This window comes from Prunus avium, chromosome 1 (genome assembly GCF_965620075.1).
Source record: "Prunus avium chromosome 1, drPruAviu1.hap1.1, whole genome shotgun sequence".
Taxonomy (NCBI): Eukaryota; Viridiplantae; Streptophyta; class Magnoliopsida; order Rosales; family Rosaceae; genus Prunus; species Prunus avium.
The window spans coordinates 53,440,265-53,459,202 of record NC_142284.1 but is presented as its reverse complement, the minus strand read 5'-3'; the positions used below and the strand labels follow the sequence as shown (position 1 = coordinate 53,459,202).

At 38.8% G+C, this 18,938-nt stretch overlaps 6 protein-coding genes across 6 annotated transcripts; 3 read left to right on the top strand and 3 right to left on the bottom strand.

Moving 5' to 3' along the window:
• The first annotated feature begins 1,327 nt into the window (after nt 1-1,327).
• Nucleotides 1,328-7,144, top strand: LOC110744786 (pleiotropic drug resistance protein 1-like). The gene is made up of 21 exons (XM_088246465.1): nt 1,328-1,435; nt 1,515-1,599; nt 1,690-1,849; nt 1,939-2,019; nt 2,157-2,206; nt 2,299-2,389; nt 2,505-2,806; nt 2,906-3,187; nt 3,461-3,777; nt 3,844-4,004; nt 4,098-4,201; nt 4,309-4,465; nt 4,543-4,650; nt 4,741-4,931; nt 5,064-5,354; nt 5,434-5,517; nt 5,604-5,737; nt 5,860-6,087; nt 6,184-6,355; nt 6,488-6,742; nt 6,837-7,144. Exons 1-21 carry the CDS (start codon nt 1,350-1,352, stop codon nt 7,092-7,094), a joined length of 3,597 nt encoding a protein of 1,198 aa, XP_088102591.1. The 5' UTR covers nt 1,328-1,349; the 3' UTR covers nt 7,095-7,144.
• A 271-nt stretch (nt 7,145-7,415) lies between these two features.
• Nucleotides 7,416-10,365, bottom strand: DBP1 (DNA-binding protein phosphatase 1). The gene is made up of 4 exons (XM_021979204.2): nt 9,688-10,365; nt 9,174-9,380; nt 8,717-8,928; nt 7,416-8,201 (listed from the first exon to the last, which is right to left on the bottom strand). Exons 1-4 carry the CDS (start codon nt 9,829-9,831, stop codon nt 7,637-7,639), a joined length of 1,128 nt encoding a protein of 375 aa, XP_021834896.2. The 5' UTR covers nt 9,832-10,365; the 3' UTR covers nt 7,416-7,636.
• Nucleotides 10,366-11,482: 1,117 nt separating this feature from the next.
• On the top strand, nt 11,483-12,207 carry LOC110774633 (histone deacetylase-like protein). Its single transcript, XM_021979202.2, has 2 exons — nt 11,483-11,659; nt 11,769-12,207. Exons 1-2 carry the CDS (start codon nt 11,556-11,558, stop codon nt 12,094-12,096), a joined length of 432 nt encoding a protein of 143 aa, XP_021834894.1. The 5' UTR covers nt 11,483-11,555; the 3' UTR covers nt 12,097-12,207.
• Nucleotides 12,208-12,798: 591 nt separating this feature from the next.
• On the bottom strand, nt 12,799-13,580 carry LOC148298020 (cysteine-rich receptor-like protein kinase 29). The gene is made up of 2 exons (XM_088249399.1): nt 13,559-13,580; nt 12,799-13,427 (listed from the first exon to the last, which is right to left on the bottom strand). The coding sequence occupies exons 1-2, from the start codon at nt 13,578-13,580 to the stop codon at nt 12,979-12,981; spliced, it is 471 nt and encodes a 156-aa protein (XP_088105525.1). The 3' UTR covers nt 12,799-12,978.
• Nucleotides 13,412-15,106, top strand: LOC110774629 (protein NLP7-like). The gene is made up of 2 exons (XM_088250118.1): nt 13,412-13,959; nt 14,680-15,106. Exons 1-2 carry the CDS (start codon nt 13,671-13,673, stop codon nt 14,874-14,876), a joined length of 486 nt encoding a protein of 161 aa, XP_088106244.1. The 5' UTR covers nt 13,412-13,670; the 3' UTR covers nt 14,877-15,106.
• Nucleotides 15,107-15,244: 138 nt separating this feature from the next.
• On the bottom strand, nt 15,245-18,021 carry LOC110774630 (transcriptional corepressor LEUNIG-like). Its single transcript, XM_088250083.1, has 7 exons — nt 17,833-18,021; nt 17,606-17,750; nt 17,087-17,196; nt 16,746-16,895; nt 16,358-16,405; nt 16,137-16,253; nt 15,245-15,585 (listed from the first exon to the last, which is right to left on the bottom strand). Exons 1-7 carry the CDS (start codon nt 17,887-17,889, stop codon nt 15,541-15,543), a joined length of 672 nt encoding a protein of 223 aa, XP_088106209.1. The 5' UTR covers nt 17,890-18,021; the 3' UTR covers nt 15,245-15,540.
• Nucleotides 18,022-18,938: the final 917 nt, after the last annotated feature.

Sequence of the window (18,938 nt, the reverse complement as noted above, 5' to 3'; positions counted from 1 at the left end):
GAATTAATAGAAATGACTAAAATTACGACATATGATCAAATTTAAGTGGACCTTGAAATTTGAGCATCTTGACCGTTCAACCTATTCGGGTGTTTTTTTTTTGGGTGTCTTTTTGCAATTATAAAGCAACATAAGTTTTTTCAATTATAAGGATGGAATTTTGATAGCTATATATGAGTTTTTTGCAGTTGAAATAATTGACAAATCGTTAATTTATGTGAATCTCACGTCTCACGCGTGTATAATCTAGGCATCATTAACAAACCTCACAGGACTAAATTCAAACCCTCCACCAATCATATATTTCGGACAAGACATGACCGGAATGGATTTTCGACACCTTATACTTTCCCTACCAATATACTCCACAATGACGTCCTTTATCTTTTCCTCCATCACACGCACACACATCATACATTAACTTACTTCCTTTCTCTTCTTTGTGGTATTCGTTGTCTACATATTTCGAAATCCAAAGTTTCGTAAAGTCCATTGCCCAAGTGACAAAAGAAAAAAAAGTTAAGACAGATAGAGAGACCCATCTCATAATATCTAAGCCGTTTCAGTTCAATTATTCATGATAGCAAGTTGGTATGAACAGAGCATGAATGGTGATATAAACATTTCAGTCCTTGTATAGGGGCTTTTAGGATCAGGTATGGAAGCCTTTTCGAGGTCTTCTCGAGCAGAAGAAGATGAAGAAACTCTGAAATGGGCTGCAATAGAGAGGCTCCCTACGTGTTTACGTATAGGGAGAGGTTTGTTCATTGATGGTGAGGGTCACGCTAGAGAGGTTGATGTAGAGAAACTTGGCTTGCTAGAGAGAAAGACTTTGTTGGAGAGGCTGGTGAGCAATGCAGAGAAAGATAATGAAAAGTTCTTGTTGAAGCTCAAGGAACGGATTGATCGGTGAGTTCTTGTGCATTCTATGTGTTTCAAACAATTTAAGAGAGTGGAATAATGTCTTCCACCTAAAAACAAAACAGGATTTAACGTTAAATGCGACTTTGTTGATGGAAATGCTTGCTGTACGAGTTTCAATAATGTTGAATTACTTTAATTATGTCTTCGGGAGCATTTTGGTGAGGTATTTGTGTTGGTTTTTCCCTTTTTTCCCAAATCTAATTACAGAGTTAGACTTGATGTGCCAACAATTGAAGTTCGGTTCGAGCATCTTACTGTTGAGGCAAAAGTTTATATTGGAAGCAGAGCACTGCCCACATTACTCAACTTTGCTATCAATATGTTACAGGTAAATCTTTTAGATCACATAAACATAAATTCTATTCTAATTTTAGTAATTATCTTTCCCAATCCCCACCTCATGAAACTCCCCCTTGGTACAGGGCATGCTACATTATCTTTACATTTTTCCAAGTAGAAAGACACCTTTAACAATCCTTCAAAAGATTAGTGGCATCATCAAGCCTCAAAGGTGAGTTAGCCATGTTTTTCAAAAACAACCCATTGCACATTTACCAAAAAGTTTTCACTCATGGATGCAATTCCTGCAGAATGACTTTGCTTTTGGGTCCCCCAAGCTCTGGAAAGACCACATTACTATTAGCTCTGGCCGGAAGACTTAGTAAAGATTTAAAAGTAAGAAAGCTTAAATTCAGAGATTTTCTTGTTGTTCAGTTCATATCACCTCTGGTCTAAATTCTAATAGGGTAATTGATGAATGTCAAGTCTTCCGGAAGGGTTACATTTAATGGACATGGAATGGAAGAATTTGTACCTCAAAGAACATCAGCTTATATAAGTCAAAATGATCTCCACATAGGAGAAATGACAGTGAAAGAGACATTGGCTTTCTCAGCTAGATGTCAAGGAGTTGGATTGAATTGCGGTTAGTCAAAACACCATTTATTTGATACATTTCATTTTTCCTTCCAAAGAGTTTTAAAGGGTTTGATTTCATATATGGAAAAATTGCAGACATGTTGGCAGAACTATGTAGAAGAGAGAAGGAGGAGAATATCAAACCTGACCCTGACATTGACATCTACCTGAAGGCAAGTAAACAGATTGAAGAGAAATTAACCAACCCTTTTAATGTGGGAGTCTCCATCCGCATTTCTTATCAGAAATAAATTTCATGCAACTGCCGCTTTCATTCTATGAAATTCCTCTGACACTTGAAATTCTTCAGGCAGCAGCACTAGAAGGGCAGGAGACCAGTGTAGTTACTGATTATATTCTCAAGGTACCACCTTGAAGTTCATTTCAGCTTGGAGATATGGACAACCATTTTCTTGTATCCATATAACTTTATGTTTCTGCTTTTAATTATTGCAGATTCTGGGACTTGAAGTCTGTGCTAATACTATGGTGGGGGATGAAATGGTAAGAGGCATCTCAGGTGGAGAAAGAAAGCGTGTCACAATAGGTAAAACATAGAACAAGTCATTGTGTATCTAAAAATCTTTTTTTTAGTTTCAGAAAGTCTAAATTGTACACCATGTAAATTGATGCTTCTGAGATTTCTGGTAACAATGACATAGGGGAGATGCTTGTTGGACCAGTAAGAGCTCTCTTCATGGATGAGATATCAACTGGCTTGGACAGTTCTACAACTTTCCAAATAGTAAATTCACTCAGGCAATCCATCCATATTCTAAGCAGAACTGCAGTTGTCGCCCTCCTTCAGCCAGCCCCCGAAACTTATAACCTGTTTGATGATATTATTCTTCTCTCAGATGGGCAAATCGTGTATCAGGGTCCACGCGAAAATGTGCTTGAATTTTTTGAATCCATGGGATTCAAGTGTCCTGAGAGGAAAGGAGTTGCTGACTTCTTGCAAGAGGTGATTTCCCTTTTTAATTTCTTCACTTTCTTGTATGTGTTTGACTGTCATAGTTCTAACTTTTTTTTTTTAACAATATTCTTTTCGTGGTTGTGATAGGTGACATCAAGGAAAGATCAAGAGCAGTACTGGGCACGTTTAAATGAGCCCTATAGCTTTGTTACTGTCAATGATTTCGCAGAAGCATTCCAGTCATTTCCAGTTGGTCAGAAACTTGGTGATGAGCTTGCTGTTCCCTTTGACAAGTCCAAAAGTCACCGTGCTGCTTTGTCAGCCAAGAAGTATGGCGTTAACAAGAAGGAGTTGTTCCGAGCTTGCGTTTCTAGAGAATTCTTGCTCATGAAGAGGAACTCATTTGCCTTCATTTTCAAATTTGCCCTAGTGAGTAAAGCATTTGAGTCTTTTGTATTTGACTTGAATTGGAAAACTTGAAAACTTTATTGAAACCTTAGTACTATGAGAATGTGAAGTTGAAAATGTCCCACATTGGAAAGTTAGAAACCTTTGCAAGGGCATAGTAGCCCAACTCCTTATAAGCCCTTGCAAGGTTTTCGAACTTTCCAATGTGAGACATTTTCACCTTCACATTCTCACAAGTACTTGGCCTCAAAGTGATTCTACCTTATAATTGTTCCTTTTTAACTTGTGTTTCAGCATATCATGTTAGCTTCTATAACAGCATCAATATTTCTACGAATTAAGATGCACAAAGACACAGTGGAGGATGGTGGAGTTTATATGGGTGCTTTGTTCTTTGCGGTCATTGCAGCAATGTTTAATGGAATATCAGAACTCAACATGGCCATTATGAAACTTCCTGTCTTCTACAAACAAAGAGATCTTCTCTTCTTTCCTTCATGGGCATACTCTCTACCTGCATGGATCCTCAAGATCCCAATCACTCTTGTAGAAAGTGCCATTTGGGTGCTCATTACTTATTATGTCATAGGATTTGATCCATGTGTTGAAAGGTGAGAAAAAGAATAATTCTTACTTTAAGTTTGATTAGGATTTGATGAAAGCTCTATATATTTCAGGTTGTTCAAGCAGTACATTTTACTCCTGTGCATAAACCAGATGGCGTCTGGGTTGTTCAGGCTCATGGCAGCCTTAGGAAGGGATGTAATAGTTTCAGGCACAGCTGGATCCTTTGCATTGCTTATAATTATGGTTTTGGGTGGATTTGTCTTATCTCGAGGTGATTTAACTATAGAAGTAATAAGATTACTAATTTCCACTGCTGATGTGATTCAGATTCTAATTTTAAAAACCTCTTCTTTTTTTGCATCAGAGGCTGTGCCAAAATGGTGGTTGTGGGGTTACTGGGTCTCGCCGTTAATGTATGGACAAAATGCTATTACTGTGAATGAATTTCTCGGAAAGAATTGGAGACATGTAATCATCTATTTCTCTCAAAGTTTGTGTAGCTCCACTAAAAGAAAATTGATAGAAGGTAGAATGATTGCGATCAATGATTATGTGGAGATATCTCTATGTTATAGGTTCCACCTAATTCTACAGAATCCTTGGGAGTTTTGATCCTGAAGTCTCATGGAATTTTCCCAGAAGCACGATGGTATTGGATTGGAGTAGCGGCTTTAATTGGATATATTTTTCTATTCAATCTCCTTCTTACTTTGGCTCTGCAGTATCTTGATCGTAAGTGTCATGATTCATATGTTCTTTGTGCTATCAGTCTTGGACTTGTTCATCTAAAAACTGGATTAATGTTGCAGCATTTGGTAAGCCTCAGACAGTACTATCCAAAGAAGGCATGGCTGAAAGAAAAGCTAGCACAACTGGAGAGTTCATTGAGCTATTGCCAAGGGGAAAAATCTCTTCTGGTAGGTCATTCAGTTCAGTTCCTAAATATGTTTCTGTTTTAAATACCCTGTTGAATTCAAGCATTGTTGATGTACAATAACTCAATGCAGAAAATACTGGTGGACATATCAAGGGAAGCATCATGGTATCCGGGTATCCGAAAAAGCAAGAAACATTTGCTCGCATATCAGGATATTGTGAGCAAACTGATATCCACTCTCCTCACGTTACTGTTTATGAATCTCTACTTTTTTCTGCGTGGCTTCGGCTACTCCCTGAGGTTGATTCTGCAACAAGAAAGGTAAAATTTCAACATTCTTTTTTAACAGACAGACAAGACACTATTATAAAGCATCAAACATGAACATTTTTGTACTCTCTGGCCTACTTACCAAGTTATGTACAAATTGATCTGATGTTTGATGGGTTGCAGATGTTCATCGTGGAAGTCATGGAGCTTGTGGAGCTGACTTCATTAAGGGGAGCACTTGTGGGATTACCTGGTGTGACCGGTCTTTCGACTGAGCAGCGCAAAAGACTGACGATTGCTGTTGAGCTTGTTGCAAATCCATCTATAATCTTCATGGATGAACCAACCTCCGGCCTTGATGCCAGAGCAGCAGCAATCGTGATGAGAACCGTGAGGAACACGGTGGACACAGGAAGAACTGTGGTTTGCACCATCCACCAGCCAAGCATAGACATATTTGATGCATTTGATGAGGTTAGATATCCCATTTCAAAAAGGAACTGTAACCTGTGTTGCAAAGTAAATGTTTTAAGCACTTCATGTTGCATTGCAGCTTCTTCTGTTGAAATTGGGAGGTGAGCAAATATATGGTGGTCTATTAGGCTCCCATTCCTCTCATCTGATCAAGTACTTTGAGGTCAGGACCATAGAGAAATAAATAATGACATAATCTCCCTTAACATTGCTTATTAACTAACATATATATGAGTTTGTGGCACCAAGGGATTTAATGGAGTTCCTAAAATCAAAGATGGATATAACCCTGCAACCTGGATGTTGGAGATTACTTCGGCAGCCCAAGAGGCAGCTCTTGGGGTTAATTTCACAGAGGTGTACATGAAGTCCGAACAATTTAAGTAAGAGTTTAATTTCAAGTCTCTTCCACGAGAGGGATGAGAATTCAAAAAGTCTTAGTATTTGTAGTTGATGCATGTAGTTGCTCTATACAATTGTTGATACTCTAAGGTCAATGGTTCAGGAGCAGCAAAGCAATGATCAAGGAACTAAGTACACCTCCCTCGGGTTCTAGAGATCTATACTTCCCTACTCGCTACTCTCAGTCTTTTCTCATCCAATGTATGGCTTGCTTATGGAAACAGCACTGGTCTTACTGGAGAAACCCATCATATAGTGCAGTAAGGCTGCTATTCACAACGTTCATTGCTTTGTTGTTCGGTTTGATATTCTGGAATCTTGGATCGAAAAGGTATGTAGACGAGTAAACTTAAACAATGGCTGGAAATGGCCTCCAGATTTCTGTTTCTTAATCATCATTATGTTCAAACTTGTTTGCGGACCACAGGACAAAGCAGCAAGATCTCTTCAATGCTATGGGTTCCATGTATGCTGCTGTACTCTTTCTCGGGATACAAAACGGTGTCTCAGTGCAGCCGGTTGTGGCTGTTGAGAGAACAGTCTTTTACAGAGAAAGAGCAGCTGGAATGTATTCGGCTTTGCCCTATGCCTTTGGACAGTTAAAACAGTTGAAACTGGCAATGCATGGCATAGAATTATTGAAACAGCACATGCTTCTCTCCCTGAAACTCAGGAAATCGTAGGAAGCTCATCATAATGTTCAATGGCTCACCAAATCACTATCTTTGCAGATGATGATTGAGCTTCCCTACATCTTCATTCAGACTGTTATTTATGGAGTCATAGTGTATTCCATGATGGGATTTGATTGGATAGCTGCCAAGTTCTTTTGGTACCTGTTTTTCTTGTACTTCACCTTGTTATACTTCACATTGTATGGCATGATGACCATGGCTCTCACTCCCAACCACACCATTGCTGCCATAACCTCATCTACCTTCTATGCAATATGGAACCTTTTCTCCGGATTTGTTGTTCCTCCGACAGTAAGTAAATATACATACATACGTATGTACATAGATACATAAATTCATGTGCATACCTTCTATGCAATATGGAACTAAATTTTGGTTATGACAGAGAATTCCAATATGGTGGAAATGGTACTATTGGGTCTGCCCTGTTGCTTGGACATTGTATGGAATGGTTGCTTCACAATTTGGAGACATAAAGGATACACTGGAGTCAGGGGAATCAGTGGAGCATTTCTTGAGAAGTTACTTTGGATACAAGCATGACTTTTTGGGCATCGTTGCAGTCGTGATTGTTGGATTTTCATTGCTATTCGGCTTCATCTTTGCCTATGGAATTAGAGCATTTAATTTCCAAAAAAGATGAGAATGTTATACAAATAAATATATGAACAATAACCATTGTTGAGTAACCTACATCACTCTCATCTGTCATTGTGCTTCAAGTATTTTCCAGATAGATCAGTCGAATATGGTTAAAGCAACAATCTTTTTTAATCTTCCCTGATTCTGCCTGAAAGCCGGAAAGGACAAAACTAACATGCAAGAAGTCTGGGCTTAGGTAAGCCTAGTAAATCAGCCTTAACAAGGCTTGCAAGCAAAAATCTCAGTACAACAGAACCAAAAGTATCAGCCTTAACAAACCTCCAATAAAATAATAAAGGCGTTTTCATGAACAAGCAATTCCTTAACAACAGTAAATGTCATCCACTAAAGTAAAATCATTTCAAGGAGTGCCTACACAAGTTAAATCAGAGTTGTACAAGAACAACAAATTAGGTTACCAACATGGCCGCCGCATATATTACAGTTGGAACTCAAAAATCTCAGTAAAACTACAATGGAAAATTTCAATTAGAAAAACACAATGTAGAAAGGAGAAAAAAGGGTAAACCATTCGTCATTATCTCAAGTTTTCAAGTCATCCAAGAAGCTTTGCAACTCCCTCAACCCTTCAGCAGAAAAACTCCTCTGCACTCTTGAGCGAGGGGCAATCAGGTTAGGTGGAGGCTGTGGTTGGAAGCAGACTACGACAACAGCCAAATTGTCCCCACTCTTCCTCTTCAAAGCCTCATCAACCAAATCCTTGCTACATGTGGCTGGGTCATTGTGCTCCTGAAGCCTGCGCCGAGCAAAATCCACAGCATTTTGACTCATAAACACCTCCCAGATCCCGTCACAGCCAATGATAAGGAACTCATCATCCTCTGTAAGTTTTGCAGTCATAAATTCTGGCTCTGCACTGAGTGGCCCACCATCCCTGCCCTTCATCCCTTCCATATGCCAGTCTCCCAATGCACGAGCAACGTTAAGCTGTCCATTAAGGTAACCATCATACACAAATCCTCCAGATGCCTCGATGCGTTGTTTCTCTTTGCCGCAAATCGGTTTGTGATCTCTTGACATTTCAATTGCTTTGCCACGGCGGCACAGCACTGCTCGACAATCTCCAGCATTTGCTACCACCAACAACCTGGCAACAGAAACTAAGATCAGCATACGGCTAATCAAACACACATGTTTGTTGGTGCATCTGAAAGTAATATTTTGGAGCTGATGGGATAAATTAACAGGACATGCATGAATTAGATAAACAGAGCAGACCCAGAACAAACCAAAATCATTCAACTAACCAAGAACTGCTAGAACCATAGAACTAATTGGATTGAGACAATGTTAGGTCAGCCTGTATACAGCTAAATGTGACGAGTAGATCAAAGATTACCCACACCCATAAGAAAATATTTTCAACAGAGTATGGCTGGGTAGCCCCAATACTTTCCATACATTTTCTTCAGTCTGTAATGAACTCAGAGCTTACTTCAGAAGGCAGTGAACAACAAAAAGAAAGCACTAAGAAATGAGATTCAAATTTCACGCACATCACTCACCCCATAGAAGAATGAACTAAAATATAATTGATGTACTCTGAGCAATCATGATACATGCACCTACAGTTCACAGGTAGAGAAAACCAAAATATCCAACCTTCCAATGAGAAGAGCGGTCAATGCAGTGGTACCAGAGGCAAGGGTGGCATCCAAGGTGCAAGCTTCTTCAAAGGCAGTGTCAGTATGAAGAAAGGCTGAAGTGACAACCCTTTCAATATCCCTAGGGAAGTCTTCATTCTCAATAATGAACTTTGGCAAATGAAAGCAAGCAAAGTCAGCAGCATGCTTTCCTCCATGTCCATCAAACACCTGACCAACCAATAACATAGGAATGTCGAATTGGGAAATGCTGAAGATAGATTAGCTAGCAAGTTCAATACATGTAGATCATCATTCTAACCATATGTTTCATTATAGATATTACCACTGAAAGCTATATCTAAAGAGATGAGGGATACAGTCAACTAATAAGAACTAAACAACTTTGGATCTAGAATGTAAATGCACAACGAGTAAGGAAATTTTTAATAACATGTGGAAGAGAAGATAAATACCCCATAAAAGGCACTTGGGCCATCAGTACGATTCTTGAGCCCATAATCGTGCATAAAATTGTCAACACAGACATATACATCTTCCATGCTTGGACGAGACCCTATGTCAGCCCATGCTCCAGACCGGACAACTGGAATGAATTTAGATTCAAATTCCTCTGCTTGAACTCCCGGTTCAACTTTAATGTCAGATGTCTTTGTCTTCATCTGCAAAATTCCATTCAGACCTTTAATAATTGCACACCAAGACCACAAAAGGTTGCAAATTTTCCTATACTGGGTTAACAAGAGAAACATTCAACTTCTAATGCTCGCATTTCAAGTTTATGTCATCATCTATTGACGCTCCTAATTCTGATTGCCCAAAATTATAGTGCGGCTAGACTTACAAATTTTCTAACTGTTTGCATCAGTACTATCATAAACAGCTAAGAAACCAATACTATGTAACTATATAGATATAGTGCTATTATGACAAAATGGCAAAAACGCATAAGCTGATAATGACACATACAAGAGATGGGTGTCGAACAAGCGATTTCTTGCAAAGCACAGGAACGCCGTCGTTGTGGCTAAAGCACTGCCAGTATGCCCCGGCGAGAGGGTTCGGAGGCCGGCCCTCGCTTGAGCTTCCATTTTCAACTTTACTTCCCTCCATAGTTCTCAATCATCACATCCTTTGCCACAAACCCACCACACCATAAATGTCAATTTTGAAAATTTGCCCAGAATGTAACTCAGTGAGTTAATTACTGATTCTGTTGAGCTCAAAGAATGGGACTTTAGTAATGTGGAACGATGCTGAATTGAACAAAGGAAGCAGAAAATGAAAAATTAGGGTTTGGAGTGGAGAAATGTATTGGGATTAAGGAGCTGATGAATGATGAGTTGACTCAGCTGGAGATTAGCACTTTTAAAACGAAAGGGGATTCGATTTGACTATTTCAAGGCTTTTGATGGCGAATTGAGAGGAGATTGGATTTGGGAATTTAGGGTTTTGCAGGTGCAGACATTGAAAAAGATGGCATTTATGGTTTCAGGGAAGTGCAAATTGAACAGTAGGGTTTTGCAGAGAGAGAAAAGAGGGTTTTAGAAAGCGACGAAATCGTAGTGAAAGCGATCCACTGTGATCTAACAGACCGAGAGAATGAGAGATTTTGGGCGATCTCCACGATGACACTGGTTTTCGCTGAATGCTAAGATTTAACTGGTCGGTTTCTTAGGGGAAAGCCAAACGACGTCGCATTGAGAACCCCAGCTGCGTTTGACTTTGGACTTTATAAAGTCACATGCTTTGGTCAATTTTCGAGGTAATAGATATTTTTAATAAATAAATATCTAAAAATAATCCTTTAAAATGAAGAAAGCTTAAAGTTAACATGAAATGATGGCGTCCTTTTTATAATTATAACTTATAACTACCTTAATTATTATTTTTAAATTTTAGGTCTTTTGCTTTTAATTCAACTGTCAAAGTTTCACGTATGATCATTTTAGTGTTTTTTGAAATAATTATGCTGACTTGAAAAACAGACGATTTAGATCGTGTATGCATGGTAGACAAAATTAGAGAAAAGTTTAGATGAGTCACGTATAATATTATACGAATGATGAAAAATAACAAAATTTAGGTGATAGGTGAAAGTGATGGTAAACTGGTAGCATGTGTTGATTGGTCTAAATTCCGAATGAGGTGGAGTCCAAGCAAGTGCCAACTATTGTTTCTGACGTTCAAACTTGAACAAAGCACAGATGCAGAGAAGAGGCTTGATTATTGTCTGAAAGTGAGACGCATTGGAACTATTCAAAGCTGCCTTTGCGTGCTTTTGAGTAGTTTTCGTTGAGTTTTTTTGGGTGTATCTGCAGAGAGAGATAGCGACAATATTAATACAGATTCTTTCTTTCTTTTATTATAGCATTTTAAACGAGATGTCAAATTACCACGTGAACATAAAATTAAAAAAAAAATAGAAATTGAGGTTACTCTAACCCAGTAGTGAAATTCAATATGAATTTGAATGAGTTTCCAGTGTGTGTCACCATCTTTTCTTTCTTGGAAATACGCTAACTGATGATTTTATTAACAGGAAACTCATTCCAACACGCGTCTCTCCAAGAGAAAATGGTGACACACAGAGACACCAGACGGCAAGCAAAAACAGAGAAATGATACGTGTTTGATGGAGGGTCCAACACCACGTGGCCTTTTCTATTCTAGATGGTCACCGTTGCGTTGGGGTCCTTGTCGGCTTATGAAATCTCACCAATTGCTCTATGCAAAACCAAACCAAACCCACCTTCCTCTTTTTCTATATATCATCCCTCCCTCTCTCCTTTTTCTGCCAAAATTAAGAGGGAAAGAAGAGACGAAGAGAGAGAGAGATGGCTATTACAAACTTCAATTGCTGCCTCAATCCGCCGCCTCCAACTCAAAACCTTGGTTCAAGCCCTTCTTTGCCTTCAAAGCCAAATCAAGTACTTGCATGGTATATAATTAAACCCACCTTTCTTATGTGCCTCGTATTTGCGTGGTCTTATAAAATCAAGACGCGTGCTATGTTGGTGTCTAATTATGGTAAGTACTTGTGTGTGCAGGAACAAAAATGATGGATCATGGACAAAACGATGTGTGTTAGGCATGACAGCCGGCATCATGATTGGGTTGGAAATGGGCAGCTTGGATGCCATTGCCAAAGGCATGCCCTTGCCATTGGTGACAGAAGCAAGTGATCAGAGGGTTACAAAATGGAGTGACAGAAGAATGTGCCCGCCGTGGATCCCCAATTCTCTGGAGACCATTGTGCCCGAGAACCTTCCAAGGCCCTCGGCTCAGAGGAGATCGGAAGTCGTTGGGTTTTCGAAGGATGCTCCGGCAGTTAAAACGGTTGTTGTTAGAAGAAGTGGTGGCTGCTTTGCCATGTAAATTACCTTGTGCTGCGGTGTTCCATATGTATATGCACCATAATGTATAGCCAAATACAGAAGCAATGAAGGTTACCAATTAATTACTAGGCATTTCCTTCATTTTTGGATTTTTCTTCTTCTTGGATTTTTTGGTCGCATTTCTCTTTCATGGTTTCAATTGGGTGCAGTACAGCATTTGATTTGCATAATTATTATTGTGTAGTAGAAGTAGTACATGTAGTACCAATTGGAAGTTTTCAACGGGAAAAACAAAAGCAAAAGAACAAAAAAAAAAAATCCATTGGCCTCAAGCATATTCGCATGTTAAGGTGGTTTCTTTGGTGTCGTTTTTGTCTGTCATGGGTTTTTTTTCGAGAAAAAATATAAAAAAATTGGAGGCCCAAAAAGTATCCGCACAATACAAGCCAGCAGGCCCAAAAAATTATAACAGTCAGACTGCGTCTTAGCCCAAGATCATAATTAGCATATATGCAACCAATCTATGTGATTATGTAGCCAAATTAAGTCTTGGCTATCGGTTCCTTCTTTCTGCTAATGATTCTGTATGCCATCACAGACGGACAACAGAAAGAGTAGGAAAAATGTTATAGCCCTGACTAAACTAGAAAATAAAAAAGTACGTAGTTCGACTTTCGTCCTCTTATTTCTTGAGCGAGGCATTTCAGATCTAGTTGGGAAAAATGTTGGTTCTGAGGGTACTCTGCAGGGTCAAAGAAGAGGCTATCAACCTCAAATCTTATGTTACAGCTGGGATTACCATATCTCGCAAAATCCCTCCCATAACAATTTACCTGGATGCTTCCAAAACCTTCTTCTAAGCAATTATCACAGTCCAGCTCTTTCAAATCTGGACTGCACTGCACAAGTCTATATATACTACTTATATTATTAGAATAATATTGATACACTTTGCATTTCCCACTGCAAACTTAAGAACATCACCACCAGCCGCCGCTTCGATTCTAAGCACTTCCAACAACGCCAGCAGCCGTTGATTAAACCCGTCCACCACCAATGACGACCGCGACACATCTTCCGTGCTACATGACGTCGAAGCAGGAGCCAGTTCCAGGTCGCCTTGCTTGGAGTGGTTCGTGTAGCGTAACATGCAATAATCGCTGGCCCACAAACTTGCCTCCCTGTCCTTAGGGCACTCCTTGATGAGAGGATATATGGAGCCATTGATGCAATGAACGCAATAGTCTGGCTTCAAATCCCCTCTGCAAAGCCCAATTGGGTAAACTTTGTCAGAGTTTTCGCCGTAAGAGGAACTGTAAGTAGTAAAAATAAAGAATAAAATAAGAGAGCAAACAAGTTCCAAGTTGTAGACTTATTTGGCAGTTGATTGCAACAGATGATTATTCCCCGGAGTACTTTATCCACTATATTCACTCTCTGGTCTCAACTGCAAGTTGTGGAAAAAACTTAAAAAACAACTAATGGATTCCATGGAATCACACCGACCCTGCAGATTATTACCATTACTGAATCCTTCTCTTCCTCTCAAAATCTTTCTTCCTAGAGCGACAACTTTCCCGGAAAACGAAAGAAAAAACACTGCTTTCCCAGAAAATGGTCGAGCCCGAAGAGGAAAGCCAAACTCAAGCCATTCCGCCAAAGTCAAAGAACATAGTGGACGACGGAGAAGCTGCGCTCATGGAGTTTGATCTTGACCTCGATGCTTTTTGGCCGTTGGATCCGATTCACTTTCCTTCTAACCCCACATCCCCTCCTTTGTTTCCGTCCACTGACCAGCCCTGTTCTCCTTTATGGGGTTTTCCTGATGGTGATGCTGATAATGATGATAAGCTCGCTGGACAAGTTGATCAAGCTCTTTCTGACCGTCCTCAATTCAGTTCCTGTGAGTTTTTCATATTTGGTTGTGTTCTTTTGTTTTTTTCTTTTCTGGGTCGATCAGTTTTCTCTGTCTTACCATTGAATTTGGTTTTTCTGAATCAGAAATCTTTTAGAAGTTTGTATGTTCACTGTGATAATCATAGAACTCAGCTGAACAAATGCTTTCCTGGGCAGTGTTCGAAAAATCGGCCTAGGCGGCTAGGCGGCCGCCTAGGCGGTCGTGTCCTTTTTTTAATTTTTTATTATATATAAATAGATTGTTTTTCCTGACTTTAAACTTTTATTTGGCATTGAGCAATAAAATTGTACTCTTAGAATTAAACAACAAAATAATTTAGGGTCAAAATGTGTTTCTTTACTCGTTTCTCAATTCTCTGCAACTAAAGAGACTATACCCTGTTATACTGAAAAGGTTGCATTTTTACATTCCAACTGGGCCAAGAATTGAATTCGGAGACCTTGGTTCCTCTGAAATGAGTTCTCCTTGTTCATTAATCTTTGTTTAATTCTATCTGGTCTGAATATTCTTAGAATTTGAAGTCAACCATCTAAAAAATAAAAAGTTTATGGGAACTTTTGTCTTTTTGGCCTGAAATTCCTAGGAATTGAAAACACATTTCGTTGGCTTAACATATTGCTTCAGTTAGCATTTTGCAGTTGTTGAGTAGCAGTCAGGAGGTTCACTCATTTGAGTTTTCTCTCATATAATATCACAACAATGCAGGTCTTCCTGATCCGGGAAGGGAAATACCAAGAGAGAATGAGGACAGAAGAATGCTTAAATCCCCCTTTTTGGGACTGGAACCTGTTGAAAATCCTGATGTTTATTGCTTAATTAAAGAGAAGATCACTCAAGCTCTGAGACAGCTCAAGGAATTGACTGACCAACATGTTCTAGCTCAGGTTTGGGCACACCAGTGAAGAATGGGGGTCGGTATGTGCTCACAACTTCAGGGCAACCCTTTGTTCTTGATCCTCATACTAATGGACTTCATCAGTATAGGATGGCTTCTCTGATGTATATGTTTTCTGTGGATGGAGAGAGTGATGGAATGCTTGGGCTCCCTGGCAGTGTTTTCCAGCAAAAATTTGCCAGAATGGACCCCAAATGTTCAGTACTACTCCATCAAAGAGTATCCACGGCTTGGTCATGCTCAGCATTACAATGTTCAGGGAACCTTAGCTTTGCCCGTGTTTGAACCTTTGCTCAGCATTACAAAGAGTATCCACGGACGGTCCTGTGTTGGTGTTCTTGAGCTCATAATGACTTCTCCGAAGATCAACAATGCTTCTGAGGTTGATAAAGTTTGCAAAGCACTTGAGGTTGGTTTATTATTTTATTTTCTGAGCATATGTTAGAATTACATATTGTGTCATGCTCTTATTCAAACAAGCTTAGTGTACTTATTTTTTAAATTGATGGCTTTTGTTTTCATTTGAATACTAATACGGTTATATGAGTGAGCTTCAAACATGAAGAGGTTTGTCAGTGAAAAAATTTCATTTCTCCTGCAGGCAGTAAGTCTGAAAAGTTCAGATATATTGGATCACACAAGCATGCAGGTGAGCTGCAATAACAATGTGCCTAGTATGGATCCCAGCACACAGAATGGACAGGCTTAGTATGCCCCTGCATTCAAAACCAAATTCCAAGTAACACAATTGAGAATCTACATGAAAATATTAGTATAACAGAAGTAAATAGTTCAAGAATGTGTATAGGAACATCAAATTGCATCATAAGTGCCAAAAGACAACAGATAAATATGTTAGTAGAAATTCAACGAAATATTTAATCCTACAAACATCACCGTTTCCCAGTGAAACATGCACCTGAACCATCCAGATACTTGCAACGAGACCACAATAATGATTGTCAGACTAAGCCCTTTAGGTTAGCTAGGTGGTGAGGGAGGGTGGGGATATGGGTTAGGGTTAAGATTAGGATAGGTCAAGGGTCTGATCCCTTCCAATGTAACCCAAAAAAGAATAAAGTTTATAAGAGTCAAGCAGGATCCCCTTTTTTCTGTGGGAATAATGCCACTGTTATTCGCCAAAAAGAATATCATCATTGATATAGAACTCAACAAAGAATCAGAAGTTAAAATGTAGCATCACATAATCAGTTTAACTCACAATTATCAAATGGACAATTATGATGAAACAAAATGTTAAACTGACCTGTAATGAATGCCGACAAGCCTGTGTCTCGACATCCAGTATAGATACAACATTATCTGCTGCTGCAGCAAGAAATCTTCCATGGCGGGGTTGAAATCTCATCTGTGCTGTACCACCCTAATACGTGCAAACAAATCACAATTTATAAAAAGGCGAATAATCTGAGAACCACTATTACCCCACCCCACTGAACTTCTACATCCAAATAGACAAGATTCTACCTTGAACACACTTGAGCAGCTGCCATTGTTAATACTCCAGTAGCGTATCTGACCATCCGAGTCGCAGGAGCAGATAAGGTTATCTTTATTTGGGTGGAAATCTAATGACATAACGATGCTTTAATACAGCACATCCGTTACATGTCACAGTTAAAAGATACAAAAAGATAAATTATCACTTTTAAGAATAGAGCCACCACTTCGGCACCCCAGCAATGACCCAGCACAAAGACAAACTTATCATGGGAAAGATTATGGAATATATGATAGAGATCAATCTAGAAGTATACTTGGTCTGATTACTTAAAGTATTCGATTTTTGAAACAAAAGGTTATTTTCAAAGTATAAGCTAAGCAGATGAATAGAACGAAAGAATTTTCCACTAACATTGTCAGCATCCCAGACCCTGACAGTTTCGTCGAATGAAGACGTTGCAAGACGTGGCATGCTTGGACTAAAACGAACATCAGTGATCAAAGCTGAATGTTCTTCAAGGGTTGATTTTAACTTTAATGTATCTGTGTAGCACAATACAGCCTGCATCATACATATATCAAGAAGACTTTCAATAAGTAAACGCAAGACCCAAAAAAACAACCTTGTTGCTTATAATAAGTAAATTAAACAAGCAGTTTCACATTTATGTTCTGGAAGAATCAATATGTAGCAGCATAAGCATTGAATCCTCCCCGCAGCAGTTCTTTGCAATTAGACATTCATTCACTCACCTTTTTATCATGGCCACCACTAGCAAGAAACTTTCCATCCGATGAGAAGTGACAGCTAGTAACCTTGCTTGTGCTTGCTTTAACAGTGTGTACTTCCGTAAATGTGAACCCTAAAGTCAAATTCAAATTCAAATTCTGAGCCCTCAAAGTAAATGATAGTAGCTTCACCACAACCACATTTAAAAACATATACAGATATTAGATATATATATATATATATTAATGCTGGGATTATGCACTGACATTGTTTCTAAGTTTGTGGATGGCACAATTACCAAAAACACATGGTAGTTAATACAAGTGAGAAAAAAATTAATGAAAAAATAAAGATATTTGATTCAGACTTGTGATTCAATACCTACTACTTGCAGTGCCCTCGTATTTTATTAACGTATTTATCCACTTCACATTAGAGAAATTGAAAAAGAATTGCAAAATAATGAAGAAAATTATGGCATATACTACATTCAGGAAGATCTTAAACTAAATATTCATTCAATAAAATGACATCCATCGCACCTTTGCTGACATCCATACATCGACCAACAGCATCTCTAGGGTCCACATCATCATGGGATAAAAAAGACTCGACATTATCATCAAGAGAACCATCCTCTACAAATCGATCCATATCAGCCTGCAATTCAAGATCTTTATCATCCCACTGCCAAAATGGAATTCCAACGAGAATACATACAAGGAGTTGCCAATTCCTTCTAATACACGAAGTTGAAGAAGTCGCTCACCAACTGATTTGATGGTGATGTAAGGGTCCCAGTACCATCAGGGGGAAAGGCAGGCATTGAGATTACATCTCCAGGAGTGTGCGTTGAGGGAGTTGAAGGGGCTGAACTCGGGGAAGGCCCAGCTGTGTTTGCTGTTCCCGTGCTATTGGCAGCACCTGAAGATGACACTGGCCGCTTTCCCTTTCTCCCAGCCTGGTTTTACGAAACCTTATTTACAAAAAATTGTATAGCCGGGCGGCTGTACTCTTTTATTCTAAATTTTTTAAATAAATTGTATAGCCGTGCGGCTATACTGGGTTTTTTCAATTTATTTAAGGCAGTAGTATAGCCGCACGGCTTTACTGGGGTTTTCCAATTTTTTTAAAGAAATAGTATAGCCGGGCGGCCATACTCAGTTTTTTCCAATGTTAAAAAAAATTATTATAGCCCCACTGCTATACCAAATTAATATTTCAATAATACATCCTTGTTTTGTAACTCTCTTAAGGACTCGGTAAGTTTTTTTTAAAGCGAATGTACAATACTCATATTGAACATGTACATACGTATTTTTCATGTTTAATACACATATTTTTTTTACAAAATTCAAGTATTATACACATAATTATCACATATTATTGAATACAAATAATATATATTAAAATATTATATAGTGGCGGAACTTTTAAGTTATAATTTGTCAAAATTTTGCCCAAAAAACACTTATGTATTTTATTCGTATAGTCGTGTGGTTATACCAAATTAATATCTATAAAATATAAACTAATGCAACTAGGCAGTCCCGATCTCTTGGACTATAGGGTCCAAGAGATTTGTGGTTACTCACCGTTGGATGTAAATTCAACGGTTCACTCACTCTTGCACTCCTTTTAAGAAATTTTTTTGAACCATTGGATTAATATCCAACGGTAGGTAACCACAATCTCTTGGACTCCTGTGGTCCAAGAGATCGGGATTGTGCAACTAGGAGGGTCGTTTTTTCATATTTGTTTTTATTAAATAGTGTTGTCGTGCGGCTCTACCATTGAAATATGATGTATTTAAATAGTATAGCAGCCCAGATATACTACGGTTTTTTACAAAAAATAGTATAGACGCATGTCCAT